Source organism: Typopeltis vanoorti, chromosome 12, assembly GCF_054136105.1.
Source record: "Typopeltis vanoorti isolate ZY-2024b chromosome 12, IOZ_Tvanoo_1.0, whole genome shotgun sequence".
Classification (NCBI taxonomy): domain Eukaryota; kingdom Metazoa; phylum Arthropoda; class Arachnida; order Uropygi; family Thelyphonidae; genus Typopeltis; species Typopeltis vanoorti.
In genome coordinates, this window is record NC_143560.1 from 58,543,883 (window position 1) to 58,563,646 (window position 19,764).

A 19,764-nucleotide genomic window follows, 5' to 3' on the forward strand; every position below is an offset into this window, starting at 1 on the left:
AACCCATTCTTTTCATTACTTCCCACAGTTTCACATGCTCAACACAGTCAAAAGCTTTAGAGTAGTCTAAGAAACACATTACCAGAGGGAGTCTGAATTCTTTATATTTTTCTATTATCTGTCTAAGGCAAAGGATCTGATCTCTGGTGCCCCTACCTTTCCTAAAACCTGCTTGTTCCTCGGGCATCTCTGCCTCAACTTTGGCCTCAATCCTATTCAGCATGAACTTTAATAAAATTTTGCTTGTATGAGATATCAAACTAATAGTTCTATAATTCTTGCATGCCTTCATATCACCTTTCTTGTGTAGTGGTATGAAAACTGACTTCTTCCAGTCTCTAGGCCATGATCCTGTCTCCCATATCCTTGTAATCAATCTATGAAACACTCTTATCCCTCCATCTCCTGTGGCCTTAATTAACTCTGCTGGGATTTCATCTGCACCTGAGGCCTTATTGCTGTTGAGCTGCTTAACTGCTCTTTCAACTTCATGCTTAAGTGGAGGAGGTTCCAAATCAAAATTTTCTTGGTGGGAGGACTCCACATTTTCTTTATCCACTCTGCTGTACAGTTCCTCACAGTATTCTTTCCATCTGTTTTTGATTTCCAACTCTTCTGTTAGTAATGATCCATTCCTGTCTTTGATGACATTCAATTTAGACTTGAACTTGTGCTTTAAGTCACGAACTAAATAAAACATCCTTTTATAATTATGCCCTCTCATCTGGAACTCTATTTCTTCACATTTATTAGTATAGAACTTTTCCTTATCCTGCTTGATGGCTCTTCTGATTTCTCTATGTAATCTCTTGTATTCTTCATCCCTGTGTCTCTTTGTTTTTCCAACTGCCTTCTTTTGATTAGTTCCCATGTTGAACTGATATCCATGGGTCTCTTGGTTTTCTTATTGGGCCGAGATACGTCTTCGCTGTATCCTGTATTATCATCTTGACTCCTTCCCAAAGCATTTCTGGTGAGATTTCCTCATTGGTCTCCAAAAAATCATCCAGCCAAGTTGATGTTTCTTCTGTGAATCCACTAGGAATTACTCTAACATCCAATCTAGTGGAATGTGCCTGACCTGGAAGTCTTCGGAGTCCTAGTCTTACTTTGGCTCTTACCAGCTGATGGTCTGTGCCACAATCTGCTCCAGGACACGTATGCACATCAGAGATGCTTGTCTTTCACCGCTGGAGAGCCAGGATGTAATCAATCTGGTGCTTTGACCTATCAATGTTGGATGTCCAAGTATAGGTCCATCGTGGATGTTTCTGGAAGCAGGTATTGGTAATAACTAATCTGTTAGCACGGGCAAATTCCAACAGTCTTTCACCATGGGTGTTACGTTCACCCAAACCAAACATGCCACACTCCGGCCTGACTCTCATACTCTTTCCCACTGTTGCATTTAAGTCTCCTAATATGTACAGTATGTCTCTCCTTGGTAGGCAGTCCAAAACAGTTTGCAAGTTTTCATAGAATTCTTCACTCTCTTCTTCAGGCCTATCCATGTGGGGTGCATTAACTACCACAATTGATACATTGGTAGGCTGAGCCTTAAGTCTAATGGAGAGTATCCTATCATTAATGGGGTTATAACCAAGAAGGCTTCTTGCCTGAGTTGTCTTCAGTATCACAGCTACCCCATGATGTTTTGAGTCACCACCTGAGTAAATAACTAGCTTACCATCCTGTCTTTTGAAGTGGCCTTCTCTATTCCATCTGGTCTCTGTAATTCCCAAGATGTTAATTTTATACCTATCCATCTCTTTACAGACAATCTCAAGAGTACCCATCTGTAAACCCAGGACATTCCATGTACCTATGTAAAATTCCTTTCTAAGATTAATCTTATACATTCTGTGCTGCTCATTCACGGTATCACTGACTTTTGATGGAGACTGTAATATACTTCTCGAACAGGACCCTCTGCCTGAGCCCTGAACACGGCTCTGATTATTCTGCGCGACAGCCGATGCAGCATGAGATGCGTTATTAGGCACAATCATAGTAGCATTTTGGAGTGAAATTACTGCAAGAAGAAAGTGGTAGGGTTGCAGAGGCCCTTTCCACATAAGATGAAATAGCAAAATAGGAAAGATTCACCCCTATACCTCAAATACTCTAATAGCATTGGGGGAAAGGTAGCAAGAAGAAAAGAAAGAAGGAAAGAAAAAAAGGGGAGGGACCAGTCTACAGATAATATAACAGATGTATATTACATGAAGTAAGGCATGGTCCAGCATCAGGTACCTCGGGTTTGCCATGCCCGTACTCACTAAAGTGAGCCCTTGAGGAATTTGAAATAATTTGAAATTTTGAAATAATGCTGGATCTAATTTCCACTTGATTTTTGAGGGTGATTAATATTTGATCTCCACGGAATCAGACTCATCATGGGAGTACACACTATTGCACACAATGCTCATCCAACTGTGTCTAAAACTGATTCAATATGTCTACACCCACAACACACTCAGGCAATGCATTCCACTCACCAACCTCTCTACATGCAAAGAGCCTATCCGTTACTCCTCTGCTCATACCCTACTTACAGTTTTCAGTTATGGCCTCTTGTTCTACCTAGCCTTCCCATTCTGTGAAAAATCTCTTTCATGTCAACCTGATAACAACCCCTGACTAGCTTATATGTCTCAATCATATCCCCTTCCCACTCTTCCTCATATTCATGAGACTGTGCAACTTACATTCTCCCAATCTGTCCTTGTACTCCACATTCCAAAGATCTCTGTGAATCTTCTCTAGACCCTTTCCAACATATCCCCATCACCATGAAAACCTGGTGACCAAATCTGCACACAGTAATCCATATGAGGCCTGATCAAGGCCTTATACAATGGCATCATAACTTCTCGATTTCTGCATGTCAAGATCCTCTGCATCATTGCCATTGTCTAATGTGACGTCTTCACAACTTGTGCAATGTGGTCCCTGAATTTCATGTCCCTGTCCACCATCACTCCTAGATCTCTCATCTCCTTTACTTCCTTTAAAGTTTCCCCACACAGGGGAAATTATACTTTGCATTCCATTGTTGTTGCTTCCAAATCTGAAAAACCTTACACTTTGCAACATTGAACTGACAGTTCTATTTACCTGCCAATTCATGTCATCTATTCAAGTCCTCTTGTAAGGCCATACAATCTGCTTGACTCTGCATTGCTCTCCCCAGTTTTGCATCATCTGCAAACAGCCGCATATCACTAGTTAAACCCCATCCTAATATCATTAACATACAAATTGAACAACAATAGCCCCAAAACTGACCCCTGTGGCACACCACTAGTGACCTTTCTCTTTTGGGTTACTGCATTCCATATACAACTTTTTGATACCTATCAAACAGCCAGTCACTGATCCAACTCAGAAGTCTCTTATCCAGTGCCATCTGTTTCAGTTTATTTTAAGAGCTTATTGTGTGGCAGTCTATCAAAAGCTTTTGCAAAATCTAGAAAAACTAATAACTGGTATGAGACCTAACACAGAGAGTCAGGAAAACTAAATTATAAAGGGAGGAACAGTGTGAATATGAGTGTAACAGCAACAATGTTATATAACTGTGTTAATGACGTGAATGGGCTTTGTCATGGAAACGTTGATGAAGAGAGAATGATTTTGGGTTTGTGTTTGTCCGGTTCAGACCCATCAAATGTGGCAAAGATGTCTACATGTGTAAGGCATTAGAGAATAGAGATCTGCAAGTTGTCCAACTGTGTCACACAGATTGCAGACAAGACAATACAAAAGAACAAACAGGTAGATTATTAAGATTATTATGTCTGTGCACAAATGCTAGGAGTATTAGAAACAAAGGGATAGAGTTTGTTTCCTTAGTCAATATGTTGCGACTTCACATTGTAGGTATTAGTGAGACCTGGGTATCACAATCAGACCTACTAACTGGTATCGAGTGTCAAGGGTACAGTATTTTTAGGAAGGATAGAGAGGATAGGAGAGGAGGGGACATGCTGCTAATGATATCGGATGACTTGAATCCAGTTAGAGGTGAGACCTATGATTGTAGTACTACTAGTAACAATATTTCATGTGGCACTGAGTTTGAAGCCATCTGGTGTGAGGTGGAATCTAACAAGATCAATTACATAGTGGGGTGTTGTTACATACCTGGTGGATTGGTTGCTAGGGATGAAGAAATGCATCACCAAATAGAAAAGATCGGTGCAAAAAGAGTAATCATAATGGGAGACTTTAATTATCCAAATATTGATTGGGTATCAGTAGAATTTCATGAGAAGAATGAAAATGCATTTATTGCGTTATTGTGGGACAACTTCCTCAAGCAGCACATGACAGAAGGAACTTGAGGGCAAAGAGTGTTAGATTTGATTATAGTGTCAGAGGGCATTTCAGCTGAAGACTTAACTATTCTGCTTCCAGTTGGTGACAGTGATCATGCAGTACTCACTTGGGAAGTGACTAAGTTTATGAATGTTCCTTTCAGAAAAGGTTACATGCTGAACTACAAGAAAGCATGAAGTTATGGCCATCTGAGGAATATACTGAGTTCAGTGGAACGAGATCGGTTGCTGGATGGAAAGAATATTGGCAGTGCATGGGAAGCATTTAAATAATGAGATATCAGAATGTGTTCCGAGAGTTCGAAAATAAATAGAGTAGGAGTCAAATGGATGTATAATCTGATTAAGCAAGAGATTCATAAGAAAAGGACGATGTGGAAGGAATACCGTTTGCATAAGGATGACATCCGTTATGAACATTATAAGCAGCAAGTTAGAATAGTCACAACTGTTGTACGGAAAGCAAAGTCTGAGTATAAAAAGAAACTGGCTCTGTGTGCTAAAGACAATCTACAAGAATTCTATCAATATGCTGTAAGTAAAAGAAAAAATGAATATGAAAGAATAACTCTTATAAATCCAGATGCCGTGAGGGTTACAGATGCAGAAGAGGTTGTTCAGTTAACTAATGAGTGCCCATTTTTTAAAAGCTATCAACCTGGTGAATGCAACATTGAGCTCACTGTTACCTCTTCACTAGATGAAGAAATGCAGGTGTGTGAGGCTGAGGTTTAGCGATGTTACACAAATTGAATAAGAATTCAGCAATAGGGACTTTTGGGATATCAGCATAGGTGCTAAAAGAGTGTTCAGCTGAACTGGATATTCCTTTGAAAAAGCTTTTTAATGAGTCTCAGAACAGGGAAGATTCTGCAGGATTGGAAGGAATGTATGGTAATTCCATTGCACAAGGGTGGTGCAAAGACTGATGTATGCAACTATTGACCAATTAGTATCTCAGGAGTGGTGTGAAGATTTTGAAAAAATTGGTTAGGGCTCGCATTCAGAAATGGATTGACAGTGAATTTCTACTTTGCAATGAATAACATAGATTTACTAAGGGAAGGTCATGTTTTAGCAACTTGCTCACATTCTATAACAACGTTACCATTGAACTAGACAAGGGGAATGGATACACCATGATACTTTTGGATTTTGCTAAAGCTTTTGACAGAATACAGCATGGTAGACTTGCATAAATTGGAGAAAATGGGTTTGGGTTATACAATATTAGCATGGATACGAGGATGGCTGACTGACAGATATCAAAAAGTGGTATACGGGTGATCTGAGTCTGCAGGGTTTAAGGTAACAAGCGGTGTACCACTAGGATCAGTGCTTGGTCCACTGTTATTCAATCTGTACATTAATGATATTGGGAAGGATTTGACAAGTGACATACAGCTATTTGCTGATGATGATGCAAAGATAGGTAGGCTAATCAGGAATGCTGCTGATATGCAGTACTTGCAGAATGATTTGAATAGGCTGGAATTGTGGGCATGGGAAAATGTGTGTCAGTTCAATGTGAGTAAATGTAGAGTCATTTACTTCAGCATGATTAGATATCCAATGTCATATTATATTCGTGGGATTAGGCTAGAAGAAACTGATGAGGCTAGGGATCTTGGAGTGTTAATAGATGGGAAGTTGAAATTTAGGAGCCTATGGCAAAGATTGCAAATACAACTCAAATGATAACTGCAATGCTGAAATGAATGCACATGTAAAGATAAGGATGTTATTTTGCCTCTTTACAAGCCCTTGATAAGATCTCACCTGGACTGTTGTGTGCAGGTCTGATTTCCATTGTGGTTCTGATATATTGGAGAGAGAGAGAGTGCAAAGGAGAGTGGTAAAAATGATATCAGGATTGTGGAATACTGATTATGAAGACAGATTGAGAATTTGTAGACTGCACACACTAGCAAACAGGAGAAAGAGGGGGTGATATGATTGAGATTTACAAACTTATGAAAGGGTTATACAGGATTTCACTTGATGGAGGGTGGGGAAAGAACTAGAGTGCATCCTTGGAAGCTGAGAATGAAGGCTGCCAAGAAGGTATGAGGGCTAGATTTTTCTTGCAGAGGGTGGTGCATGATTGGGATGGATTGCCTTTGGATGTTGTGAGTGCAAGCAGTGTGAATGAATTAAAGAATAAGTATGATAGCTGGTGTATGCGTAGTATGTGGCCTCCCTTGATGAGTCTGACTATCTGTGAGTGTCTCTTAATAATTACTATTATTATTATTATTATTACGGGCAACTCCAGGGAGTGAGTCATTAGACTCATCGAGGGAGGCCCCAAATCATATTCATCACAACTCTATTCAACATTCATACAGTATCTATCATACCTCGCCTTAAACTTATTCACTGTCACAGCATCCACCACAGACTCAGGGAGCGCATTCCACTCATTCACTACTCTAAAAGTAAAGAACCCAGCTCTAACACCTTTACTAACCACACTTTTGCCCAGTTTCCATGGATGTCCCCTAGTCCTCCCACAACCAGCCCTGTTCTCAAAAATATCTTCTGAATTAATTTTATAGAAACCCTTCAGTAATTTGAATGTCTCAATCATATCTCCCCTCCTTCACCTATTATCAACCAATTTTTGCAACCCACAAATCCTCAACCTGTTCTCATAAGGTTCATTTCACAGACATGCTATCATCTTGGTCACTCGCCTCTGGTTCCTCTCCACCTCCTCCCCATCAAGAAGAAACCTAGGTGACCAAATCTGGGCACAGTAGTTGAGATGGGGTCTTATCAAGGCTCGATACAGAGGAACAATAACCTGCTTGTCTCTGCTTGTCAACATATTCTTCAGCAACCAAGTGATTTGATAAGCTGATTTGGCGACGTTTGCAATGTGCCCCCCCCCTAAACTTCAAATCTTCATCCACCAACACTCTTAAATCTCGTACCTCATCAATTTCCTGGAGCACAGTTTCACCAATGCAGTAAACTGCTGCCAATCTTTTCACCCCAAAATGCATAACCTTACATTTTGCCACATTAAATTGACATCCATTCTCCTTAGTCCAGACCTCCAATCTATCCAAATCATCCTGCAAAATTTTTGACATCATCTGCATTCACTATTGCCGCTAGGGCCCAACTTCGCATCATCCGCAAAACAAATAAACTGTTCCTTCTCAGATCCTTTCCCCTATATACATTAATGAACAAATTAAACAGCAGTGGTCCAAGAACAGATCCTTGTGGCACACCAACTAGTCACAGGCCGTCTTGTGGACTCTACTCCTGAGTAAACCACTCTCTGATATCCCTCCGTCAACCACCCTCCTATCCATCTCACCAACCCTATGTCCATCCCCATAATGCTGCAATTTACTGATTAGAATTCCATGTGGTATCCTGTTAAAGGCCTTAGCAAGGTTCAGTAGAATCACGGTAAACCCATTACCCTTATCCAGTTCAGCCGTCACTGTGTTTATAATACGTGAACAAGTTACTGAGGCATGTCCTATACCCCTTCACAAAACCATGCTGTCCCCAATACAGTATCCCCATTTTCTTCTATCCAATCTTGTATTTTCCTCTTGACTATTTTCTCTAAGACCTTGATAATGATTCCTGTTATGCTGATTGGCCGGTAATTTTCAACAGCAGCCTTGGAACCACCTTTGTGCAGCGGAACTATTTTCCCTTCTTTCCACCCCCCCCCCCCCTTGGAACTGACCCAGACCCGAGGCTCAAATTAAACAAAATGGTCAAGGGCACTGACAATTCTTTAGCCGTTTCACATATGATACGAGCTGGTATACCATCCAATCCCACAGATGTATTGACATTGAGGTTCTGTAATAGACTAGTTACCTCTACTTCATTCATCACAATTCCAGTATAAGCTGTTGGTTCTTCCATTCCTGCAAAGTCACCACCTGGATGATATCCTCTTGCAAAGTGCTCCTCAATAATTCCATAATATCGACTGATTCAGTTACCTCCCTACCCTCAGCATTTTTTAAGATCATTCTACCATGAGCATTTTTCCTTTTACTTGCAACATATTGAAAAAACTGTTTGGGATTCTCTTTAGCCTGCATGGCCAATTTCCTTTCGTAATCTGCTTTTGCTTTTCTTACCACCCTTGTTACCATCCTGGCCTGAGCTTTATACTATTCCTGCGCCTGATGGTCACCCTTCTCCTTAAATTCCCTCCACAATTGTTTCTTTTTTGCAGCTGAAGCTTTAATAGTTCGTTACAGCCACATTCTCAGTTACAATTACAAGGTCCAGCACTCTCTGCCCCCTGGTATTTTCCACTACATGTTGCCGTATTTGTTGTCCGTTAATAACCGCATAAAATCCAATTCCTTCCTCCCATGTGCCCTCTCCTCTTTCCAGTCACTGTTACCATAATTGAAATCACCCATAATAATTACCCTCCTTCCACTCATTTCTTCTATTTTGCCTATGCATACTATCCCCATCATCTATTCCATCACCTGGTCTATAGCAGCACCCAATTGTATATTTTGTTCTGCTAGATTCTATCTCACACCAAACAGCCTCAAATGTGCTCTTTTCTCTATCCTGCAGTTCAACTTCTATACTCCTTGGCTACAGCTCATCAGCTATCATCAACACTCCTCCCCCCTTTTTATTCACCCTGTCACTCCTGAATACGATATACCTGTTGCATTCAATCCCACTAGCGTTATCATCTTCTGTCAGCCATGTTTCACTAATACCAACAACCTGTGGCCTTGAAGTGCCAACCATGGGCCAAAAACTCTTCCTTCTTGTTCCTAATACTCCTGGCATTAGTGTACATGAATTGCAGAAGCCCATTTGTCCTATCCCTACTTTGATGTCTTATACTAACTATCCCATTCTGATTTGTTGTCCTTCGTACTCACTCAGGCATAATATACTCATTCATACACTCAACTGCTTCCCTAAAGTCTGCATATCTACTCCCCCCCCCTCTTAATAAATCTAGTTTCTCTGAGTCTGTACATCCACTTCCACATCATTCATCAACACTTTTTCAAGTCTCCATACACCAATTCCATTCAAATGTAACCCATCCATCTTATATAAGTCCTTTCGCCCATCGAACTCATTCTACACATCCACAAATTCCACACCACTCTCCATGCATAACCCACGCATAAAGTCATTGGCAATTATGGCCCTCCTTCTAAACACTTCGCTATCATACCACGGTAAGATACTCACCATCCTAACTCTCTCACTCTTCTCTTTTGCTACCTCAAATAATTCCCTGACATCCTCTATCATTTCCATTTTGTCCTCTTTCAAATCATTTGTTCCTGCCACGATTATCACCTCTTTCACCCTCTGTTTTTGCAGTCGAATAGATTCGCTGACGTCCTTTATGTTCGCACCTGGCTGGTACGACTTCGTTAAACTCTCAACTATTACACCTCTTAATAGCGAATCCCATACAGCACTCGCTCCTTCATTTTATTGATGTTTACGAACATTCTATTATTTGCCGTCACAGACTTCCGCCGGTTATTTGTCGGTACGTTCAGCACACATTTTTCCATACGCTCCAGTTGCCTTTTAGCTCTGTATATCGCACCGTTCAAGCGGGCAATTTCACTACTCGCGTTTATCTCACCATTTTCATTATCACTCAAATCATCCATTCGTTCTGTATTTCTACCTTCATTTACACTTTCAACAATGCTCTCACACCTATCTGGCACTACCACGCAATTCTCTAGCACACCGCCATTTTCTACATTCTGACTATCGTTAACGATATCACTCTTGCCACACGAAACACGCTTGAAATCCTCATTCTCTTTACACTTTCTGCACATATTAACTCCACTATCACTTTCTAACCAGACTCCCACCGCTCTTCGCAAGGCATACATCTCACAGACAGCACATTGCATAAATTTGTTTACATCAAACTCTTAAACAAACATGGCGATCTGGCCGCCATTTTTTTCTTTATCGGTGCCATTTACGCTATCTTATCTTAAAATTAATAATTAAAATAACAGAAACACGCAAAAATTGCACAGACACACCAAGAAACAAAAAGCAAACAATACTACTTAAAATTCTATTAAAATTTCTAATGTTAACACAAAATACTACTAATCTTTTCAGGAGCTCTCGACAAGCCGACGATCTAATCAGTGCGACACCAAGCGACCATAATAATAATAAAAATCAAAGTACACCACTGTATATGCATCTCCCCTGTTCAAGGTATGCAGAATGATATTAAATGCTTAGTTTAGTGAAAACTAATGAAAGAGTGCAAAAGAATAGAATAAAAGAAATTTAGGGGCCACATTACAGTTGTGAAGATGTCGAATTGGATAATGGCAATAAAGTGATGGACCCTGACATACAGAAACAAAGAGGTTATGATACCAGTGTATAATAGTATCATAACCTTTATGGTATCATAAAGGCCTTATACAATGCCTTATAAAATGGTATAAGGCATTGATGAAGCCTCATATGGATTATTGTGCGCAGATTTGGTTGCTGGGTTTTCATGTTGACGAGGATATGCTGGAAAGAGTCCAGAGAAGATTTACAAAGGCATTCAGTGGTCTTTGGAATGTAAAGTATGAGGACAGATTGAGAGAGTGTCAGTTGTGCAAAGCCTTTTGATTAGGAGGAGAAGGATGTGGGGGGGATAGGATTGAAACATATAAGCTAGACAATGGTTGTTATCAGGTTGACAGAGGAGATTTTTCATAGAATGGGAGAGGGATGTAGAACAAGACCTCCATGGAGGCAGAGACTCATCATGGAGGTACACACATCTGTAGAACATGAGACCATCACTGGAAATTGTACAAGGAGTGAGTTCTTTGCATGGAGAGTGGTTGGTGAGTGGAATGTATTTCCTGAGAGTGTTGTCAATGTAGACACATTGAATCAGCTTAAGACACATTAAATAAGCACTGCTGGATGAGCATTGTGTGAAAAGTTTATACCTCCCATTGTGAGTTGCTACTCCGTGGAGGTCAGATGTTAATAATAATAATAATAATAATTATTATTATTATATGTATTTGTATATGTTTTTTAGTAATTCAATTTTGTAGAAATACCTTGTGGCTTGTAAACCTCTGGAAACTTTCCTGAGCCCAAGAACCACATAAGACGAGGGCTCAGGAAAGTTATTCATCTCCACTCCATAACTTGCCATCTCTATTTGAAAGCCTTCTATGTATGACTATTTATCTATCTTTCCATTCTCTTGGTTACCCTGTTAGTGCTGAGATTTAGATTTAAGCAAATTAGTCATAGGAACTGCCAACTTTTTTTGTAATCACAGATAGATACTTCTACCTAATACTACTACTGCTGTATTCACATGGAGATTGTACAATATTCTGAGCCTCTCTGGTTCATCTCTCTGTCTGTTTTCATGTTGGTGCTGATCACATCATAACACTGCATTATATCCACCTCTTGCAAAGTGATCTATACAGTATTTAAACTATTTCTTCTGATTCTGTTACCTTTCTACCACCTACAGTTATTAAAATTATCCTTTGTAATCTTGCTTCCTATTACTTGATGTGTAGCATTCAGACTTTGACATACCTCTCTTTAGCTACCCTCACCAACCAAGTCACCCGCCTTGTCTGGTCTGTAGTCCTAGAATTGGTTACAGCAATCCCTCGATTGATGCGCTCCTGATTAGTGCGTCATTTTTTTTTCAATACCCAAATTCAATTAGTGCACCTCTAAAATTCGATGAGTGCACCTATATACATCTTAAAAATAAATGTTACAGATTTTAAAAAGTTTCTATCTATACATTTTTTATGGCTAACTATTTTTAAAAAAATCACTCACCAGGATGAAATAATTTAGTTACCGATTTAAAACATTTTACAAAGTTATTTTTTAATGGCATACTACACTATTTCCATGTACACTATGTTCCAAATTTACCTGCCAAAATTTATGTCATCTGCTTTACATAGTATTTTGCTGATCATATCTCATGCAATTGTTTTACTTACTTTTTTATTTTAAATTATTTTTTTAACCTTTAATCATGAGTAAAAGAATTAGTGAGAAAAAAATAGAAGTGTGAAAATTATTCGAAAAGTAATCTGATTGGAAGAAAAACTTGAAATAATAAAGAAAAATGAACAAGGCGAGTCCAGAGCAAAGATGGGACAAGAACACAAAAATTGGTGAATCAACTGCTGAATACAAAGAGAAAGTAAGGCTGCTTCAAGTTCATCATGCATGCACTCGAAATCAAAGTATTATAAAGATTGAATTAAAGAGACTTCTTTTTACATGGATCAAAGATTGTAAATGGATCCCACTAAACACTGGCCTTATTAAATCAAAAGTCTCTTTGTAACCTGGGAAGAAAGGGCTATCAATGATGGAAAAGAAGAAGAAGAATTCCACGTTAGTGCTGGGTACTTTGAGTGTTTCGAAAACAGAAATAGGCTACATAATGTTCTAATCACAGGTGAAGCTACAAGTGCAGATAAGGAGATATACAGAGATTTTGAAGAAAATTATGTAAGAAGGAGACTATGGTGATCAACAAATATTTAATGTCGATGAAACCGGCCTTTTTTTGGAAGTGAATGCCTTCCAAGACTTTTCTAGCCAAATCAGAGAAATCTCAGCTTGGTTATAAAGTCGCAAAGTTGAATGAAATTACTGCTAGCAATATGCGAGACATTTGGAAGCACATTCTTCCACATTGTGCAAATGATTTTAGAGGCTTTTCAAATGAATATAAGTTAATTAAATCTCATTCTGAGAAGTTGAGTGATTCCGACCTGCTAATTTTAGATACACAGCAGAGAGATCCTGAAGAATATGAAGAAAATTTAATCACTGAAAGTCCAAAGAGGTTTCACAAAAAAAATTTGAAAATAGTTTTCATACAATCGAAGTTTTTAAGCAGCAATGCTTAGAAACTGACCCTGGTGAAGAGAGAATCAGTAAAATTTGCAGAAGAGGCAATAGGGATATACTGTCATTCTGGCGGGGATTCTGTTTATTTGTATGAAACAAATAAACAGAATGCCCGCCAAACTACGTTAGCTCAATTCTTTGCTAAGGAGCAGAATAATAAATTTATATTCTGATTATGTTTTATTGTCTTTCAGCTTCAGGGTTTTCCTTTAACTAGGCCCGGAGACATATCCTAATTCTTTTATAAAAAAAATTAAGGGTCAAAAAAGAAATCTGAGGAACGAATTATACATTTTCCAAAAGATTATTATATTTGATTAGTGCATTTTCGATTAATGCATCTATTTTAAAAAATGCATTAGTCGCACTAATCGAGGGATTGCTGTATTTCCACTTCTCTTATGCTGCCTCCATAATGCCCTTTTTCTCTGTATCACATGCTTAATCTCTTTATTAATCCATTTCACACCTACCTTATTTAACCTTCTCACCCTTGGAAGACATTGCATCTACTAGACAGTTTTGAGAATCCCCCAAGCTGCATTGATCTCTTTTCCAGCTAACTCCTCATTCCATACTACACCTGCAAGCTGTCTCCTGAGCTCTTCATAATCACCCCCCCCCCCTTGTAGTCCCACATATGCCCTTTTCTTACAGACGTCCTCACACTGCTGGCAACCACCCAGGTAATCACCTCATGGTCACTCTCACTAATTGGTGGGTGATTTGACACTTCATTTATAATTACATCCTCTGATGAGATGACCAAATCCAAGACCCTCAATCCTCGTGTGCCCTCTGTTACATACTGTCTGAGGTACTTATACCTCAAAAACTTAAGAAACTCATTTTCTTTACTTCCAGTTGCTATCTCATCATTCCAGTCTATATTGCCATAATTAAAATCATCCATAATCATCACCCTTTTCTTATTTGCTTGGCTAATTTGATTATACATTTCATAGTCACTGCCATCCACATTTCCTGGTCTATAACAACATCCAACAAAGTATTTCATTCCATTCACTTCTATCTCATGCCATACTGCCTCAAAACCACTGGCACTATTTCCCTCTTCCATCTCTACTTTGTATGGACATAACTCTTTCTCTATCATCAGTAGTACTCCTCTCCCTTTTTATCCCTTCTATCCTCATGAACCACATCATATCCTTCCATCTCTATTCCTGTCAGGATGTTGTCCTAATCTAACCATGTCTCACTTATTCCAACAATTTTTGGATGAACAGACTCAATTAGTGCAACAATCATCTACCTTGTTTCTTACACGTCAGCTCATTCCTGGATCTACAGCTAGTTCCACTGATACCACTCACTCAATGTGATTTCTCCATGCTCGACTGGGGCCATTTCCTTTTCTGCTTATTCATTTTAGAACCCTCTTCAATTCCATCTGTTTCCTCTTGATCCCAGGTCATCCCATTCCTTTCCTGTCTACACATGCTTTCACATCCTCTTGGAGTATCCACCTTTCTCATGCTGCGTACCCCTGTCCACCCTGAGCTTCCCCATTTCCCTGTTCATCTTGCACACACCCATTCTCTCATTTTCCATACTCATGCCACTTACTTCCTCATTCATAACCACCTCTTCAATCTCTTCTGTTGTACTTCCTGCTCTTCCACATCACTTCCCACCTGATCTGATTCATTCTCTATACTCACTTCTCTACCTTCCAGCAACAGTCTTTCCAAGTGACTCACACCATAACGACTCAAATGCAGTCCATCGCTCCATACAGTTCACTTGATGTTGTGGTTCCCCTGTAAGGCTACAATATCTGCTTGATTCCTTATGACTTTTTCACTCCCCAGTTTCGCATTAACTGCAAACAGTTGTATATCACCATTTAGACCTATCCCAATATCATTAAATATACAAATTAAATAATAATGGTCTCAAAACTGACCTTTGCAGTACACCGCTCATGACTTTCCCCTTAGGCAACCCACTAGTCTATCATACAATCCCATCTACTTCAATTTAATTACTAACTTGTGCTGTGGCAATCTGTCAAAAGTCTTTGCAAAATCTAATATACCACTGTATATGCATTTCTATTGTCCAATACATTTATCATCTTGTTATACAGTTATTCTTTTTTGTGTTCAGCACACAAAAAAGGGGTACTGAACAGCTACAGCGATATATGTTATGGAGTAAGCAAGTTTATTAACAAGAAATCTATGTTTACACATGATGATATGTGTATTCACAACTATCAGTGGAATCTGTGTTGAATAAAGCATTAATGATGGTAGATTGTTTGCTCAAAATGGGCACTTTGTCTTTTGTGACATGTTTTGTAGCACGTGCTTAGATTCTGTGTCATCTTGGAGAACAAAGGTTGGGACATCTGCTGGACATATCTTGTAATTTTATCTCGGTTCATCAAGGATTGAAGTTGAGTTATGGTGGAATACTCGTTACTTCAACATTCCTTGGACCATTTGCTCTACCAACTGCATATGAATGACACCTGGTGATATATCATCAATTCCTATTCTCTTATTGACATCTAGCTTTCTTATCTCCTAATATACCTCTTGCTTGCTCACCCTTAAGTCTTCTCTCATTTCATTCTCTACACTTCAGCCTCTGATTTTACACTGGGGATGAAATACCCCATGGAACTACTAATTGAATGTTCTCTGCAGCAGTCACCAATCTCCTATTTTCATTCATTAACAGCTTATTATAATAATCCTTCTTTCTACTTGTCACATATCAAGAAAACTCAGGAGGGTTTTTCTTGGTGTAATTTGCTAATTTGTACTTAAATTGCACTTTTGTTGTCCTTACCCACAGTCAATCTTCTGTCCTGCTCTTTATACTCTTTGTGCAACTGATTATTTCAATTATTCATCTTGTGCTGCTTCTAAAATGCCTTCTTCCAGACTTCATGCATAATCTCTTTCATCCATTTGACACTTACCTTATTTTGCACATTGACACTGTTATGTATTTCTTTGTCAATTTGCTGCCAGTGCAATTGGAAGAATAGCGGAATATTGTGCCCTTTAATTCGAAAAGACCACGGATCGATTCTCGTCGTGAAGAGGGGAATCGAATCCTCCTTATATGGCCTTTTTCAGTTGAAGGTGAGTTAGCTGATCTCATACAGTGGTAGCAGGGTTTTTTCTCCCGGAAACTCAGGTTTTTCATCCCGTGTACAGACAAATCGGCCTACAGAACACACACAATTTGCAGACAAAACGTACTGTTGCTGGTGACGATGGGCAAGAGATGCCGTTGATGGTGGTAGTAGTAGTAGTATCGTAGTTGGAGAATTAAGTAGTAGTGGAGAAGATGAGATGTATTTAGTGAAGTAGAGTAGTGTGCCCTCCCACAATGAGTCCTTGGACTCCCTGGAAGTGTCATGTAATAATAATAATAATAATTCCCAAGTAGTATTTATTTCCTTGCCACTGAACTCCTCATTTCATGATATAGCTCCAAGGGTCTCCTAAGCTTGTCATAATCACCAGCCTTATACTTCCACATACATCCTATCCTCACAGAAGTCTTCACATGGCTAGCCACAATGGTATCTCTTGCCCATCATCACCAACAACAGTATTTTTTGTCTGTAAATTGTGTGTGTCCTGAACACTGATTTGTCTGTACGTGGGATGAAAAACCCGAATTTTGGAGAAAAAACCCTGCTACCACCGTATGAGATTGGCTAACTCACCTCCAACTGAAAAAGCCATATAAGGATTCCCCTTGTCACGATGAGAATCGAATGCAGGTTTTTTCCAGTCAAAGTGCTCAATGTTCCACTATTCTTCCAACTGCACTATGGCGGTTATAAACCTGGCTGTAAAGGATATCTTACCAATTTAGGATGTAAATCAGAATTCATCCAAATCCTAAATCAACTAAAAAAGAAATCAGTAAATTAATGATTATCTTATATGAGATGGATATTTTTCAGTATTGACCATTTGAAAAGATTTTATCCTATAAAATTGAATTTGCTATTCAGCCAAATTTGCTTTTGGTTGAATAGTAGGAATTTTTGACTTTTCTTCTTGGAAATGCTTTTTGTAGAGGCTCACTTTTGAATAATTAAACATTAAATTCTTAGTCTGATTAAATATATTATGCATATTACTTTAGGGTGTTCATGGAGAACCAGGTCTAGATGGTGGAATAGGAGAACCAGGTCATCCAGGTTTAAGAGGCACAAAAGGACAAATAGGAAATAATGGACTTCCTGGACAACGTGGTGTTCCTGGAATTCCTGGTATCCCAGGATCATCAGGTCCAGAAGGTATAATGAGATTCACATATATTTGCTCATATTTAAGAGCTTGTGATGTTATTCATGTGCCAGACTGTGCATTAACTCATGATATATAGCAGTTTAACCAGGCTACATCTGGCAACTTTTATAACTTTTCTAAATCTCTTGTGTTATATCCATAACTGCATTATGAATTTAGATATAATACTGCAGTTGAGCATTCCTAATTTCAAACATATTATTCATAAATTAGAATTCATATTAATTATTAATATTTAAAAATGCTTATTTCTAATTACTGTTACCATCAATTTAATAATGATGTAAAAATAACAGTTTCTCATAAAGTAACAAACCTTATACTGAAAAACACATGCATACTTTTTCTACAGACATATTCTTGACTACGTAATCATGATGTATTGGTTGGGGGTACCCAACCTGAAGTTAGAGAAAACCTTGTATGCTGAAGTAATTTTTTTAAAACTTATTTGATAGCTCTAATTCTAATCTAACTTAACTTTAACTTAACTTATGTATCTAACTTAACTTATGTAGGTATGGGTTTTTTATAGCTAGTCAGAATTTTAAAGTTTGAATGTAATAACCAAGGAAAAATTTCATTTGCTAATATTTATTCCAAAAACACCAGGCATAAACTACATTGATTACAGTCTATCTGCTTATATACATATCTGCAGGACCAATATGATAATAATCTATCAATAACTAAAAGAGTCTGAATTTTAAAGAAATTTGGGATGGCATGACTTATGTGTGTCTCATCCATGAAAGGTTAAAAACCTATATAAGCAAAACAGTCTATATTACTAACAGTGCATTAATACTGTGGGCAGGCTACAGAATTTTTTTTATTTTTATTATTTTACTTTTTTTTGTGTGTGTGTTTTTTAAGTTTAATTTGTTTTATGTGCATGTAACAAAAGAATTACTCGTTATGTACTTGCTACAGTTCTGGATGGGGAGAAAAAGTTGTTTAAGGCCAGAAATACCCATACATATCGGCTTAGCTATTCAACCAATTTTTATGTTTCAGTTTCATTTTGAGACATGAAATTCATTACAGAAAAATAACCACTTAAATTTGTTGATTTTATTTTTTGAATTTTATATAATTGTATTGATGAATGAATTGTAATTGTAATGAATTGTATTGTTTTGTATAAATAATTGAAAGGGAAATGGCCCCAGTCTAGCATGGAGAAATCACATCGAGTGGGTGGTATCTCTCTACTTCTACACTGATGTGTAGAAGTAGAGAGATTCTTGTTCCATTGTATAAGACTTTGATAAGACCATACATGGACTACCATGCCCAGATTTGGTCACTGGGTTTTTCAGAAGGATGAAAAGATGTTGGAAAGGGTCCAAAGGTGACTAACTAAGGTAGTTTCTGACCTCTGGAATGTTGAGTATGAGGAAAGATTGAGAAGATGTAATTTGCAGAGTCTGGTGGAGAGGAGGAAGAGGGGGAGATATGATAGAGACCTACAAGTTGGTAAGGGTTTGTTATAAGATCAATGGTGGAGAAGTTCTACAGAGAATAGTGGGAGATCAAGGGAGAACCAGAGGTCATTCCTGGAAACTGTATAAAGAGGGTGTGAGTAGGGGAGTGAGAGGCAGGTTTTTTTTCATGCAGAGTTTTGAATGATTGGAATGCCTTGCCTGAGAGTGTGGTGTCTGCAAGGAGTTTGAGTGTGTTTAAGACACGGTATGATGAGATGTATGTATGATAAAAGGACCTCCCAGATGAGTCTTTGACTCCATGATGTCTTGGGGTAATAATAATAATAATAAGAAAACAACAGCAATCACTTATTTTGTTACATAAACTATAGTAGTTAATATTACAGATTTTTCATAATTTTTTTTCACAATTTTTCATTCATTTATTCAGTTTGACTTCCTACTATACCTGCTTTGCTAATTCTGCTGTCTATGGAAATAGACAGTAGAATTAGCATAGCTGGTATGGTAGGAAGTCAACTGAATAAATTTATATGGAATAAGAGAGAAATTAGTCAAAATGCTAAACTAGCTGTATACAAGACAGTGTTCACACAAATTTTAACTTATAGATCCAAGAGTTGGGTTAAAAATACAACACTAGATCAAAGACTTGAGACTACACACATGAGAGTTATGATGGAGATTAGGGAGAGTGAACAGATGGCATCAATGGCAGTATCA

General features: G+C 38.4%; 1 protein-coding gene across 1 annotated transcript in view; it reads left to right on the forward strand.

The window, feature by feature from the left end:
* The window catches only part of LOC150100817 (uncharacterized), a 975,156-nt gene that overhangs the window by 558,738 nt on the left and 396,654 nt on the right, over positions 1-19,764 (forward strand). The window contains exon 24 of the mRNA XM_090401910.1: positions 17,427-17,580. Within this exon, the coding sequence (XP_090258036.1) occupies positions 17,427-17,580 (154 nt within the window). The remainder of the gene's footprint in view (positions 1-17,426; positions 17,581-19,764) is intronic.